This window comes from Triturus cristatus, chromosome 4_1 (genome assembly GCF_964204655.1).
Source record: "Triturus cristatus chromosome 4_1, aTriCri1.1, whole genome shotgun sequence".
In the NCBI taxonomy this organism is placed as follows: domain Eukaryota; kingdom Metazoa; phylum Chordata; class Amphibia; order Caudata; family Salamandridae; genus Triturus; species Triturus cristatus.
In genome coordinates, this window is record NC_140585.1 from 453,023,360 (window position 1) to 453,039,324 (window position 15,965).

The 15,965-nt window shown below is 47.5% G+C and overlaps 1 protein-coding gene across 1 annotated transcript in view; it reads right to left on the reverse strand.

Moving 5' to 3' along the window:
- Positions 1 to 15,965, reverse strand: part of VWF (von Willebrand factor) — a 1,048,714-nt gene that overhangs the window by 308,146 nt on the left and 724,603 nt on the right. The window contains exon 38 of the mRNA XM_085652611.1: positions 11,290 to 11,495. Within this exon, the coding sequence (XP_085508737.1) occupies positions 11,290 to 11,495 (206 nt within the window). The remainder of the gene's footprint in view (positions 1 to 11,289; positions 11,496 to 15,965) is intronic.

Genomic DNA, 15,965 nt, shown 5'->3' on the forward strand with positions numbered 1-15,965 from the left:
AAGAGCCTCATTGTATGCGTTGCAGCTTGTCATCTGCCTTCCCAAATAACATATTTGTGGTTAATATTTTAATTCGCTCTCCACAGCTTCTGGAATATTTACACTGCAAATATACAATGGTTTCTGAGTTACACATGAAATGTTTAGGTAGTGTCCAGCTTCACATGCACATGGACTGTACCGGTACCCAAGGCAACCTGTAAACCTCTTTCCAGGCACATTCATTTTCTCTTCGGTTCCATCGATGCTAAATGAGTGCATGAAATTGGGATATCGTTGCTGCAGAGGTCACGACTGCCTGTGCTGACCACAAACAGGCAAACAATATATAAAAACAGCCCTTAGAAGTGGCGCAAGGCTACATTTCTTAAGTCTCTCATGTCTCACCTAAAGAAATTATGGGGCATATTATCAAGGGCTTATCGCCGCTTTAGCGGCACTTTTTTGCCGGTAAAGTGACAATATTTATATCACTGTATTATCAAGCTGCAGCTAACGGGCCTTAGCGCAAGATTTTGGGAGTTATGGGCCCGTTTATTTTTATCTCAAAGCATGTTAGTGATATTTATTGCTCGATGCATTTCTCAACCCTCCTCCAGCTGTAGAACAAAAGTTCCAGCCCAAGAGGATTTAAATTGCTGGCTGGCTGGGCCCTTGAGGGATTATTCTTTTCAAGTCCCCATGAAACTTAGGGAGAGACTTTTCTTCGTTGTGCTGGGGGAGACTTAGTTCCTCCGGCCGCTCCCCCCGCACCCTTTGCACTCACTTGGTGGTGACTCCATTCTCCTTGGGCCACCACAAACAGAGAAACAGCGTTTTTTCCCCTTGCAGGCTGGTTCAGGCCTGCAAGGCATTATGGGCGATTCCTCGTTTGCTGTGCATGTTAGATGAGCGGCTCTCCCGCTGTGCCGGGAAGAGCCGCGCTGGTGGTGCTGGCGGCTTTGCCGCGTTCCTGAGCCTTGGTGGGGGGCCTGGTCCCCCAGGTAAGGGTAACGGCTCGGGGAGCCCACCCCCGGCCGATCGGCTAATTTTCAGGGGCCTGCGATGCCCCATCTCTTCTTCCGGGGTCCCGGTTCCACCCGGGACCCCCGCATGCCTTCTACGATGGAGGGCAGCCTGGGAAGCCCATCCCTGGCTGACCCCGCTGGCTCCCCATCCGGCCAGCACCCTGGTGTGCTGCCGCAGGAGCCGGCTCCTTTATTCTGGTCTGCCCGCTCCGGCGGGCAGACGCGGGGATTCTGGCCGGTCCTCGGGGGAGTGCGACAGCACTCCCCCTGCCTTCTCCCTGACATCGGGGCCTGGGGATGGGGTCCCGGGCCCTTGGCCAGCGTTGCACCACTTCTGCGGGAGCCAGGGTGGGCTCCTGGCACCCAGCGTGGACCTCCTCCTCTTCTTCGGGGCCCGGGGATGGGGTCCTGGGCCCCTTGGGCATATTCACGGGGAGCGCAACGGCTCTCCCGACAGTCAGCTTTGCCAGGGGGAAGGAGGCGCGACGGCGCTCCCCCGGCTTTTATCTTCGTGGGGGGGTGACAGCGCTCCCCCGCCTCCTTCCTCACACAGAGCCCTGGAGTTGGGATCCCGGGCCCCTCCCCTACACCTCTTCACAGGGAGCGCCAGCTTCTTGTTCAGCGGGGGCCAGGGTTGGCTCCTGGCGCCCTGCGGGGCCACCTTCACGGGGTGCGTGATGGCGCACCCTGACTTTACTTCTTTTGGGGGCAGCCCCCGGGATCTGACCCACCCCGGGGGTATTCTCTGAACCGGCGGCGGAGCCCCACGCGCTTCATCATCGGTTGGCCACAGGTCAAAAGTCGCTCACCTTCTGGGGGGCATATCTCAGCCCCCAGGGGTCCGATCTTCCTGCTTTTGGCCTCTTCTTGCTCCTGGTGGTGCTCCTTTGCCCTCTGGGTCTCTGAGAGGGGGACTCAGCAGGGAGCTGTCTTCACTGGCTCCCTGCGCCAGCCTTTCGCTTGCTCTCGTCCTGGGACTCTCTTCTCCCTGCGCAGAGGCCCTTGCTTCTGCACACTGGTCCTGGACTCTTCTCCTGGCGCTGTTCAGGATCCTGGGGGCAGTCAGGGGGTTCCTCCTTCCAACTGCCCATTGCGCCAGGCTCCAGCACCTTCTGCCTCAGCAAACCACACCCCAGAGAGAGCTTCACTTCCTGTGCAAGTTCCTTTAAGAAAGTTGGGGAGGGGGATGGCAGGAAGTCTCTGTTTGCCCTATCACACAGCGACACATCACTTCTCTTCCCCTGCTTCCTCCTTCCTGCCCAGGCCTCTGGGATCGTTCAAGATGGCGTCGTCCAGGGTCTCCTGCCGCATGGTCTCTGAATGCCCCTTCCCCCCTCACTGCCTTCCCTCCCTGCTGCAGCCTGGTGCCTGGCACCCAGTGATAGCTGCTGATGGGTGAGCCTGTAGCCCCACCCTACTTCTCTTCGTGGAGAGGAGACCTTAGCTCGTGGAAGAAAAGTTATCAATCCATCCTGCTGAGGTCAGCCCTCAGCCAGGCCCTGGCTATTGCTGACACAGAGAAATATGACATTTCTGGATGACCCAAAAGCTGTACAAATATGACTTTGGACTCTGCAGAATATTTCTTGTCACACCCGTTACAGTGGACTTTAGTGCATGTCTGGAATCTGTAGGCCTTAGGAAAGTTAATCTAGCCCATGGGCTCCACATCCCCATAAGGGAATAATGAAGTGAAAAACACAGTAAAACACACTGATCTTCCCTGGCATGTTTCTTCCCAGTGTATAAAGCCTATTTCATGTCACCACCCCATTCTGCCTAAGTCCTGCCACTTCATTCACCTTGTATCTGCCCTGGGGCTGCGCACACCATGAATCTCCCCTACGCAGCCCGCACACGTGTGCACACGCATGTACACATGTGCCTGCATGTAACTAGCCTGGTGTCCCTCACTCCTGCTGCTGTGCAGCGGCCTGGTCAAGCCAGGGGGACACCAGTAAAATCCCCATGCAGTCTCTTTCATTATGAGTTCACTGTGGGCGAGTCCCAACTTATGAGGCTCCCCCACAGTAAAAGCTCAACAATTAGGTGCTCAAAAAGCGAAAAATTCGGGTGGCCCATAGTGTCAGAACCACCTTCTAACACATGCCCGCCCAGCTGATTCCTACAGGGAAGAAGTAGCCACTCTACATGGGTACTCTTCCCGTTTTCAGCGATAACTAGTTATAAGGGGTTCTGACCAGACCCCCCTTACTCACCAGTTATCCGCTCAGACCACCTACTTCTCCCATCCATGAAATCTCCACCCATGACAGGGATCCCATATTACCCTAAGAACCCTCCAGGCTCTAGGTTAGATACCTTTAGGTCACTCATGGTCTACATGGACTCCGCCTAACTAGGCCCACCTTTGCCCTTGGGCATGCAACACTATGCCTACCACTTCTCTGGACAAGGGTACAGTGCCTCAGCACAGACGCAGTCTTCTGGGATAGGTCTACATCCCATCCCCTGGGTCACTAGCTGGTCTCCCTTCCGCAGTTTGTTCCAACGAGTACCATCTCTCCATTTGGTCCTTGCATCCCAAAGATGCAACCTCTCTGGACCCTCATCCTCATCCTCAGCTGGGGTAATTCTGCTGCCTTCACCTTTTCGGGATTACTGTCTTCCCTGAAGAAAGCCCAGCCACTCATGCTTTTCCCACACAGAAAAGCTCCTCTGGCCACTGGCCTGACTCCCAGAATAGGACCTCAGACTGGCCTCACTAACACACTGGCAGTGCCAGGAAGGAGCACCATTTGTGCCTCGTCAGACATCCTACAGCTCACTCCCCCCGTCAGTAGTTCCACACAGAAACTACCCCGGGAACCTAGTCCCCTTCCTTGTTCTCCGCTGCGAGAAAAGGGCCTATGCACTCTTCCCGCCGAGAGGCGCGCTCTCCTCCCGGAGACCCCCCTAGAGAGCCTGTGGGCCCGAGTTAGCTAGATCCAGGCCCATCTTTCATGGCTCTTCCCGGTCTCCCTGCAGCACCTTGGGAGACCGTCCAGGGGCCCACATGATCCCTGGATGGCCTGCACTACCCATTCTGAAGAGCAGACTCCCTTCCCTTAAGATAGGCTCCTCCTGCCTTCAGGGTAGTACTACCACACTCAGCCAGGGACCCTAAAGATCCCGGCTAGGCCTGCACCACCCTCCTCTGAAGCACAGGGTCCCTTCCCTTAAGATAGGCCCCACCTCTCTTCAGGGCAGTACTACTTCCATCAACCAGGGACCCTAAAGATCCTGGCTTGGCCTGCACCACCCCTTTGGGGAAACATAGGGTCCCTTCACTTAAGAAGGGTCCCACCTGTCTCCAGGGTGGTACTACCTTGCAGAAGTACACCTCCTGCATCGAACTGGGGAACACCCTCATGCTTTCGGTCCTGGGATACAAGTCCCCTAGGACCTACGTGACTGGTCACCTGGCCAGGCATCGCCCCAGCCACCACCTCAGGCTCACCACACTAGCTCCAGGGTGACAACCAAGCTTGAAAACGACCCCTCCTTTGGGGCCACCCATCACCATGGGCCACCCCAGGGTAACCACTCACCGGACCCTGACACCTCAGGGTCCGCCACTAACCCTTCACCTGGAAACCAGGGAGTACATCACCCCACTGAGATCTCCACTGGGTCAGTTACCTAGCCCACCTAGTGGCTACCACTACACATCATCACTCAAGAACTACCCTCTGTTTGGGGCCACTCACTACCAGGGGCCACCCAGGGATTGCTCACTTCCCCACCAGTTAACCTGGGGGGGGGGGCCTGCCGGACACCCAACTCTACCACACCCTCCTCCCACCATGGGAAATGTTCCTTGGGGTCCTCTGAATATGGTACCCCTGGGGCGTTACTACCAGGGTAAAGAAATCTCCTGCCCCACCCTTCCAGTGGTTTTGGCCTGCGCCAATGGCAAGTAAACTTTCAGCAGGGGAAGGACACCTGGGGCCCCTTCTGTGGAAACCCTCCCTGCCCTTAAAAAGCACAGAAATCTCACAGGATCCGCTCTCTCTCCTGTCCCGCTCAAAGGTCAATCCACCCCTACACCCCTATCTGTGATGTAGGTATCAGTTGCGTCCCTATCTCTTGAGGAGACACCCTCCTCATGCAAGTGTAGTGTATGAAGTGTTAGGGTTCAAAGGTGTACAATATGCTTAGAACATTTGTATGCAATCATTTCCTGGAAAGCACCATCCCGCTAGCACATGATAATCAACATAACGCAGTCATATCAATACAGTTTACATTTAAACCATAATATCTTCACATGACACATATGTTCTTGGGGCTTTCCTTTCCCATACTCTTAGTTCACATAACCAAAACTTTGAACCCTTCTCAGAGCCTTGCACTCTTCTATTTGCTCATTACTGAATAGGTAATGTGTGGCAAAACTGGACTTATCAAATGCTATAAATGTGCACCAGAATGGCATACTATGTATCCCACCACTGCCACCAATGTTGGAAAACGAGGCAGTATCTGTGAGGCCTGCACAATTAACATGACATTTGTCCTTCACTGGGAACCAAACACTCAATTGTAGCGCCTGACTCTCAGAGGGTAGCGTTGCAGAGCATTCTGAGGCTTACTCAAGGGAGGTGGTGTGGGCTAGTAATCGCCATTTGCAGGGGCGCAGAAATAGCACTCAATAATTGATTGTCCAGTCTGTACTTTGCTTTATAAAAGTAAGAGTACATTTATTAAACACACCCACTACTCAATACTATGCACCAATTTACAAATATACATAAGCTGTTGGAATTACTTTGTGACATTGCATAACATCTCCACCCCTCCCGCAGGGTCTAGTACCACCACTCCCATGTATGCACATCATCTTGCTCCCAATGCAGTTAGATGAACATAACCTGGAGCGAGGGCCCTGCGCACTGGCACACTGGCACCATCCCAGTGGCAAAACAGCCCATTATCTCAACAAGCATTTAAAGTAGGTAACCCTGCCTTGGTGACAGACAACCCTGACTGAGCATTTCCTACTGACCAGGAAGTATACACCAGTACATCTTAAGGGCTAGCAGTCTGGGATATTGTAAATATCTCTATTTTAGGCAGTTTATAAAGTGATCAATATTGGAAATTGGGTCTTTCGTTGGCAGAGGAAGTCACCCTATCCAAGTAGGGACCCCAATCCTCATCAGGGTAAGTTAGATATAGAATCTAAATTAACCTGTGCTCACCCTCTGGTAGCTTGGCACAGAGCAGTCAGGCTTAACTTAAGAGGCAATGTGTAATGTATTTGTGCAACACCTAAATTACAGTAACACAGTGAAAAAGAAGACCACCCATCAGTTATCAGTTTAGAGAATATTTATCTGAGTAATACAAGAGCACCACGACAAACATCCAGTAAGTAGAAGTCGAGATATGAATTTGTAAAGATTAAATCCAAAAACAGTGCTTAGAAGTCAACAGTCCTAAAAAGTTCAGGACTACTGTGATGGAGGCAAGGCCAGCTACAAGACCCATGCGGGACTGCTGAAAAAATCCTTGTATGGAGCAAGGGTCGGTGTAAAGAACTCCCTGCGTCGGTTCCGATTCACGCAGTCAGGTCAATGCATCAGAGTAGAGCCTTACAGTCGGTGTCAAAGGACTAACTCTGAGTCGAAGTTGAGCCTTCTAGCAGCACCAGCAGAGTCGCAAGAAGCTTTCTGTGGCCCCGAGACATCAGCGAACAGGAGGCAAGCTAACATGCCCTTGGAGAATCTTTGGTTAAAGGATGTAGAGAACAGGTCCAGTCTGTCTCACTCCCAGGCAAGAAGCAGCAGGCAGCAGGCCAACACAGCAGAGCAGGTACCAAAGTGGCAGTCCCTCCTACAGCACAGAAATCAGCAGGTAGCAAGCCAACACAGCAGTACAGTTAGCAAAGTAGCAATCCCTCCTACCAGGCAATCCCTTCTTCCAGGCAGAATGTCTTTGGTTCCAGTAGAGTTCTTATTTGATGGTGATAGGGGTCCAGTACTTATACACAAATGTGCCATTGAAGTGGGGCAGACATCAAAGAGGCATTTGAAGATCACAAGGTCCCTGTCTTTCATACCCTGCCTCCAGACTCACTACACAGAGGTAGGCAGGTCTTTGTGTGTGGACAGGCACAGCTCTATTCAGGTGCAAGTGTCAGCTCCTCCCTCCCAATTAACTTCAAGGAGGATGTCACACCCCAGCTCCCCTTGTGTGTGACTGTCTAGAGGAAATGCACAAACCCCAGCTGTCACCCAACCCAGACATGAATTCAGAGACAGGCAAAGGCACAGAATGGTTAAAGTAAGAAAAGGCCAACTTTCTAAAAGTAATATCAAATTACGAAGTCAGCCCTGTAACCCTAAGAACCAGGGTAAAAATATATCAGCAAATAGGAATTTAGCAGTATTTCACAACCAGAACATGTAAAACTCAAAAACACATTTCCTACCTTTTAGATACACTACACCCTGCCCATAGGGTTGCCTAGGGCCTGCTTTTGTGGTGATCTATAATGTAATAAAAGGGAAGGTTTGGGCCTGGCAAGCAGGTTAGCTTGCTAGGTCGAAATGGCAGTTTTCTGCACACATAGGCTATGCAATGAAAGGCCTGAGACATGTTTAAAGGCTACTAAAGTGGGTGGTGCAATCAGTGCTGCAAGTCCACTAGTAGCATTTAATTTACAGGTCCTGGGCACTTATAGTGGACTTTACCAGGGACTTTCAAATAAATCAAATATGCTAATTGTGGATAAGCCAATGTTACCATGTTTTGAGTACAGGGCATACGCACTTTAGCACTGGTTAGCAGTGCCCAGAATCGTAAAGCCAACAAAAAAAAATTCAGCACAATGGGGAGGAGGAAAGCAAAAGGTTTGGGGTGACCCTGCAGAAAGGGCCATTTCAGCATGTCAGCATGTTTCTCCTTTAAAATCAATTAATATGTGTAGGAAACTGGTTTATTAGTTGTATGGCTTGCACAAGTAATAGGTCAAACATTTCATCTTACTGGGAACCAAGCATCCCATTGTAGCACTTGAGCTCTCAGGGTAGCGAAGCAGAGCAGGCAAAGGCCTACTCAGGGGAAGTGGTGTGGGCTAGTAATCACCGTTCACTGGCTCCACTCAATAAATGGTTGTCCAGGCAGTGCTTTTTCTTTAGAAGAAGGAAAAGTATATTTATTACACACACACTACTAAATGTTATGCTTTAATTTACAAATATGTACATAGGTAGATGGAAAATACCATAGATGACAGTGCATAATCACTGTTGAACCCCTAAGGGTTCAGACAAACATATAAGGTAAGTCTATTGGTTGGTCAAAGGTTCAAGATCAACAAACTACATGTTAAAGACATCTTTTTGTATGTAAATGTAATCATCAATGATAATCATCAGGCGTAAATGCAGTTATTAATGTTAATACATTGTATTCACTGTGATTAGTAATCACAGTCAACATTATTATATCAATAAAGCATTTAAAAGATGAACAAAACATGTGTCTGTTTTTTTTTCTTTTATTTATTTTGGAACCATGAAAATCCCACTATAATAACACCCATGAGAGAGCATCATATCTTGATTACAAATACATGCAACCACATACTCAGCCCAAGGATGGCACTGTAAACCATGCACCCTCTTTTAGCAATGTTATGCCACAATAAATAAAACCATAGAATAAGCCCCTAGAGGAAGCTGTTCTTCCAGCACAGGCTCCAGAGGGGTCGTGGTTCTGAGGACCCTGTTCACATAGGGTCAGTCCCTTTGTAGAAACTCTTTAGGGAGGAGCGGCTGTGCTCCTGCATCCACCCACACTTCCTTTATTTCGTTGGTGGCGCCCCTTTCATCTAGGGGCCTCCATGAATAGCAAAATGTGTAAATAGAAAGGACCTGTAGGGCATTATAGGAAGCTTCAGCCAGAGCAGTGAATACTAGATGAGCAACTCTTCCACTGTGCAGGGGAGAGCCGCTGCCTTCTTCTTTGCGTCATAGAGCACAGCTTTTCCTTTTGCTTTTTTTGTTTTTGGGGGGTGCTCAGATCCACGCCTCTTTAACATTTGGGCAGCTGAGGGAAGGCACCCCTCGCTGCCCGCTGACTCCCACGTATCCCACACCTCTGTGTGTGGCTGCAGGAGCCGGCAGCTTCTCTCTCCCTGCCCGCGCCTGAGGGCTTGAACTTTTCTGTTTGTGGTGGCAACCGGCTCCCCCCAGATAGGGGCACAGTGAGCACGGCTGGCATACCACCACTGGGAGTTGGGGGGATACAATAGCACCCCTTCTTTCCTACTGCTCAGGGGGGTCAGGTATGGGATCCCGGTCCCCTTTGTGGTGGCTACAGCCTGGAGGAAGGGGTAACCAGGCCAAAGGAAGAGTCTGGGAAGGAGAACCACTCACGCCCCCTCCCTGCAAAACAGTTACGAATAATCGTCCTGTGCTGTACCCTGGTGCACCCAGGGGGTAATTTATGAAAAGGGCAGTGGAGCCCTACGTGCTCCATTCGGGAGCAAGGTCAAAGGTTGCCAGTCTTCTGACTTCATAACTCAGGCCCCTGGGAGCAGATTTGGATGATCCTGAGCTCCTTTTACTCTTGGAGGCAAGCTCTAGTCACCAAGGGAAGTTTTAGCAGACCTCCCAAGTGGTAATACAGAGAAAACTGGTTCACCTGGCTCTCTGAGCCAGCCGTCCTCCTGGCCTTTGTCTCTGGGCACAGACGTCCAGGGTTTTCCCACAACTGGTCCTCTGGGGGTGTAAGGGGGCCAGCCTCACTGGCCCTTGAGGCGAACCACTGGTCTTGGGTCAACTGGGGCAGAATCCTTAGTCCTTTGTGGGCATCAGAGGGTTCTCCCTTCCAGTTGTTCATGGTTCAGATCGTGAGCTGAGCAAGAGAAATCTGCCAACACTGAATGAGCCAAAAGCCTTTTTGGGACTTGCAGATTTTTGTACACAGGTTACACCCCATTTTGATATGTCACTGCACTTTATGGGATAAAGTGAAGCACAATTGCACTCTAAGACAATTTTCCTCCTATGTGTATAATAAAGTGTCACTACAGACAAAGACTAAATCACACTGATTTCCCCCTTTAGTGCACTCTAACATTCCAAGACCTACCCCAAGTCAATATCTAATCCTTCTTACCGGATTGCACACAACAGTAATCTCTCACATGCAGCCTGCAGACGTGTTTGCATGTGGTCACATGTAACCAACCAAGTGTCCCTTAGCCTTGTTGCATCACAGCAGCCTTATCTTAAAAGGCAGACAGTTTTGATAAACACACACAGTCCATTTGCCATGTGATTACCGAGGGAGAGACACATGTAGTGAGACTCACTTAGAGTAAAATGTCCAAAACCAGATGATCAAAAAAACAAATAATCTGGGCCTACTGAATTGACAGAACCCACCTGCAACAATATAGATTTCCTTTGCATATTTAATTTATCATAGTCATCAGCTTCAGTAAAGAATTCCTGTACATTGGGGTAATTTTAGAAGAGACACCAGCCACCTCAACTTAATATAATTTGGCCAACACTGAAATCCCCCTTTGTCATTATTCAAAGATGCACTCTACTGATAGACTAAAGACACCACTATTGACAGTTTACCACCACCAAATTCAACACAGACTCCGGACCATCCAGAACGCTGATGCAAGACTCATACTCAACTTCCCACACTGCACCCACATCACACCACACCTCAGGAAACTTCACTGGCTCTCCATTCACAACAGCAGCCTATTCACACTTGTCATGCACACATACCAAGCCCTACTCAGCACAGGACCAGAACACCTGAAAAGCCGCATACTCTTTCACCAACCTACCAGGCACCTATGCTCTGCCTCACTCTCACTTTCACAAACTCCCCACATGTGCAAAATTGGAGGTTGCTTATTCTCTTACATCACCCCTGAGACATGGAACAACCTCCCTCAACGCATCAGAGCCTCCTTCTTACTTCTTAAATTCTGCATGAGGCATTAAGACTTAGCTCTCCTTATAAGTACCTTGGGGATCACACACCTACACCTGCCCAAGCACCTCTATACCCTTTCGAGTGATTAGAGCACTATACAAATAATGTACAAGTGTACATCAAATGTGGCTACATTCCGGCGCAGCTGTGCTTCACAATGTGTCAGTAATGAAAGTATGACAAACAGAATGGGAATGTCATAGGCTTCACAACCATTAAATATGTGATTCAAGATTTTTTATTGCACATAGCTTCACACCTGCTGCATGTGTTCAATTCATACAAAGTGAGAGGGAGCAATTACCTGATGTTGCACGCCATCTTCATCAATACACTGGGAGCAGACCTCTTCACTGGCACACTGCCCATTGAATATTACTTTTCCTTCAGGGCAAAAGCAGCCTTCAGTTGGGGTCCCTGAGCAGGGGACATCGCTGGTATCATTCCCACAGTGCTTAGTACAAGCGGTGCGACAGTGATCATAGACCATTGAGCTTGGGCATGTGATGGCTGCAAATGAATAAACAGAGCAACTCCATTTCAATGTTTTTTTATTTAAAAATCTTGATTCACTTCACATAAAATTTTATTTATCAAATATGCAGTACTTAGTTTGAGCAGGTAGTTTCTGGTGCTCAGCATGGTGGCAGTGTTTGCCTAATTTGGAGATGAGCACAACAACAGTTGTTAATTAATTCAAAATACATAAAAAATGGCTAGTACCCGCCGTCCTAGCCGTTCTTACAGCTTTAGGAGCCCAGAATAGTCTGAATTGTTACACCTGTAAGAGTGTGAGGGTGAGTAGTTGTGTTGGATCGGTCATTGGCTGCGCTGGCAGAGGGCATACCGACTGCAGCATTGACTTTGTTATACTTATATTTATTCCCTTAGCTCTTATTAAGATTCTCCTTCTATTTCAGTAGAACACAATAAATCATTAATTGTGTACTACCACAGCCAATGTATCCAGTGAAGTCGCAATGCGAGGGGTTCTCATCTTGCGGTCAACATGATGATTTTGTAACCAGGAGACATGGTTTTCTAATCACAGATTCTTCACTTGGGGAAATTGCTTGGTCTTCCACATTATGTGCTAGTGTTTCACCTATTATCTACAAACATTGATATCACTTAAAAACAGGTAAATCCCCAGTATCAAGCAATGTATCCTTACTCAGAGGTTAAAGTCCATAATCATGTAATCCTTTCTCTGAGCTTTTTATCTTGAGTGACTATGGGCTGAAAAATGATTCCATTACACTTCTCAAGGGCTGAGCATTTTCTACTTCGGCACTACTCTTACAAGTACATTTGTTTAGTTTGCTTATGTGCGCAGGGAGGGCTAGGTAAGCCTAAATAAAACGACACTACTTTCTTCCTTTAGTTTTCTGATGATTATTCTAATTCATTTAGTTTTTCAAACGTTTCTTAAGCTCATATCAATGTATACTGCGTTCTTGAAATTTCTAGACTCGAGGTGACTGTTACCAAAATATCAAGAATGCTAATATCACCTTTCACCTGTATTCTTTAGATCTACCATCGATCAGGGGCGGCTCCTCCATATGGGCGGAGGAGAATCGCCCCACTGCTTTCTTGCAGAGTGAGAAGCTGAAACATAAAATGGTATTATAAATACCATTTTATGTTTCTGCTTCTCGCACTGCGAGAAAGCAGAAAGAAGGGTTTGCTTGGGGCGGGCGGGTGGTGGGTCCTGCTGCAGGGCAGGGAAGGAGCGACTTGCCCATTGTTGTGGACGCTGACTCTTTGGTTGGTTCCAGGGCCGACCAAACCAGTCATAAGCACTCTCCCTATTTATCCATGTAGGCTGCATGCAGCCTGCATGTAGAAAACGGCCTCCCCATAGACGCCTGTGCGATCAGCGCCCCAGCCAATCACAATGCTGCCATTGCAGCAATGTGATTGGCTTAGGGGAGGAGAGGGAGGCTGTCTGCTTCCTGGGACTTGAAGAGCAGAGAGAGAAGGAGAGCCGAAGGTAAGTTTTAATATATATATATTTTTTTTTTATTAAACCCCTCGCCCCTCTTCTCCACGCGACCCCCTGCCTCCCCACCCACGAGTCATGCCGGCCGCGGCTGCCATCGATATTCAATTGAGCCAATAATGGTAAGCTCCGAACGTCCAACCTTAGTATATGCGACTAGAGCATTTTCCAAATAAACTGGGGCAAGATGCAATGCACATTTAGTGATTTTTTTCTTTTCTTTTTTTTTTTACCGAACAACAATCTGCACAAATGGAATGCAGCGTAGGCTGCGATGGCCTAATTCAATATTTCTACAGAGTGACGAAGAGAAGTGTTTTAAATGGACCCAGAACCTCAACTTTTGAGAAATCATGTATTGATAGTCTTTGGCAAAGATAGGTTTAGTACAGTAAAGCTTCTTTGCCTTTCAGGAGCAGGCTGTGCACAAGGCTTCCATTCAGAAGAGATGGCATGAGCCAGTTAAATTAAAACACAGTTCAAGCTCTGAAAATATCAAATAACCGCTCATCAGACTTCGGAATCAAAAATGAATAAGGTTTAAAATGCTTCAACATTTCATATAAAAATACCACAACTGGGGATATAATAAACAAAGTGTGCTATAATAAATATAGCACAGTAGGATGCTTAAAAAATCTGGGATATTTGCCAACAATAAGAAAAAAACTATGAAAATGAATCTAAGTGATGAGAACCTCTTTGGAAAGAATGAAAACTTGTGACTGCGCCCTCGGTCAATATGGTCCAAGCAGTACTTCGACGGCAGAGATCTGATGAAGTTGAACATTAAGAGCCAGATGTACAACCATATTTAGTGGTTGCAAACATGAAATTGGCCGGTTTGTGACATCTAAAAAGGGTTGTAGCGTGTACCAAACCTATTTTGCGAGTTGGTAACCTGTTACAGACATACAAAATAGCTTTTGTGAGTTGCTATTGGGAAGGGGCATGCCAAGGGCGTCTGTTCCTAATCGTGAGTCGCAGGGGGATGTAAGATTGTTTTGCACTCGCAAATGCATTTGCAAAATAATTGCAATTTCCATCAATTTCAAAATGTTGGTAAGCCAGTCGGAAACAGGAAGGGGTCCCCGCGGGACCCCTCTCTCTTTGTGTTTGCCAGCGAAAACAATTTTTAAGAGCAGGCAGTGGACTATGGAACACTGCCTTTTCTTAAAAAATTAAACTGAAACATTAAATTTTTCATTTTTAAATACATCCCATTTTCCTTTAAAGAAAACGGGCTGCATTAAAAAAAAATGCTTTACTGAAAAAGCAGTCACAGACATGGTGGTCTACTGACTCCAGCAGGCAACCATCCCTGTGAGTGCTGGAAAATCCCAATGGGTCGCAAAATGTGACCTGCCTCATGAATATTAATGAGGAAGGTCCTTTGCGACCCATTTGGGAATCTCAAACAGTGTCTCAGACACTGTTGTACATTTGTGTTTTCAACTCACAATTTGCGAGTCGCAAAAAAATGCAAATCGCGAGTCGCAAACACTGAGTGTCGTACATCTGGCCCTTAGCCTCATTGAGGACTAAGTCTGTATGGAGCTCCCTTTCAAAGCGATGACACCACACACAGCTTATTGGCTTCTCCATTTGAAATGTTCAGTGTATACATTTAGTCACTGACCCAATATTCTCTAAAGTTATGATTGTACTTTGCTAGAAGTGGCGCACTTTTCCCTCTGTGAAAAGTAATGTGTTCCAGAAGATTTTGTTTGTTCTCTTGTCACACATATGAGCTATGAGTGCACACTAGTTACGCACCAGAGTAAATTAAGCCAGCTCCCTAGCACTGTTACTCTAAAGTGGACACCAGGGCTGTGAACTGATGAGTTGCTTGGTTTAGATATTTTATGAATTTCGGTCCCATAAGCATTACCTAGAAAAATGATATATTGGGAAGGTGTAAAGTCAAGAGCATCACAAGTGAATTTATACATACATTTGACACAAAAGATAATCTTATACAATGACATATATGATCATTAAACAAAATTCTTACATTCCGCTCAAACAATGATCAATCAGAACAAAGTCTAGCTCATATGCAATTATTTTGGGTACAATAATGCACTACAGTTCTGTTGTGATCCCATCCTCGTCACCAAAATATGTTGTGCTCTGTGGTAGAAAGTAGACACTGGTAGCCATGTAAGTTCTTAAGTACCTTTATTCCAGTTGCACAGCAGGATGGTAAGTAAGCACATCAGCTTGGTAGTCCAGGTAACAGATGAAGTATAAGTAGGTTAGCCCAGTAGTCAGCCCTTGGTCCTATGCCACAGCAACCCCACCAGGAGCAGCCTGCCTGCTGCTCAGCCCATCTGTAACTGTCATACCTCACTCAGTCAGACACCCAACATTCCATGCATCACAGCTTTACCAACATTCTACTCCAAACACACACAGTGGCTGAGCAGCAGGTGGACTGGTAAACTGCAAGATATGAAAGTACTATGCAGGGCATAACAAGTTCACAATCAATACTCCATAAATGTTGGATTTTGTGGCTCACATTTCTGATACACCGGAATTGCTTCCCACATTCCATAAACAGGTAAGGCGCTTTTCAGAAACTGCACATATGTTTTTGGGGAGCGCCAAACAGAACTAGTGTTGTGCTGTTTTACCTTCCCAGCATGCAACCGTACGGGTGGATAGGCATGGGCATGCTAACATCAGGGTGAAAATCATATTCAATTATTTGTATTCCCTATACAGCCCTAATAATGGGGTAGAAATTAAATACATCCAGACACACCCACGCCAGCAGGTGACGAACTCCAAGCAACAAGCAGTTCGCTATACTGAATATTAGAGAGCGGCGGTGGTTCAAATGATCAGAGAGAGTTAAAAAAAGTCAAAAGCATTAGGTAAAGAGCAATATTATACCTGAAAAAGGGAAATGGCACCTACCATTATTCCATGCCCATATCATGGGAAAGTATTTGCAAAACAAATCTTAA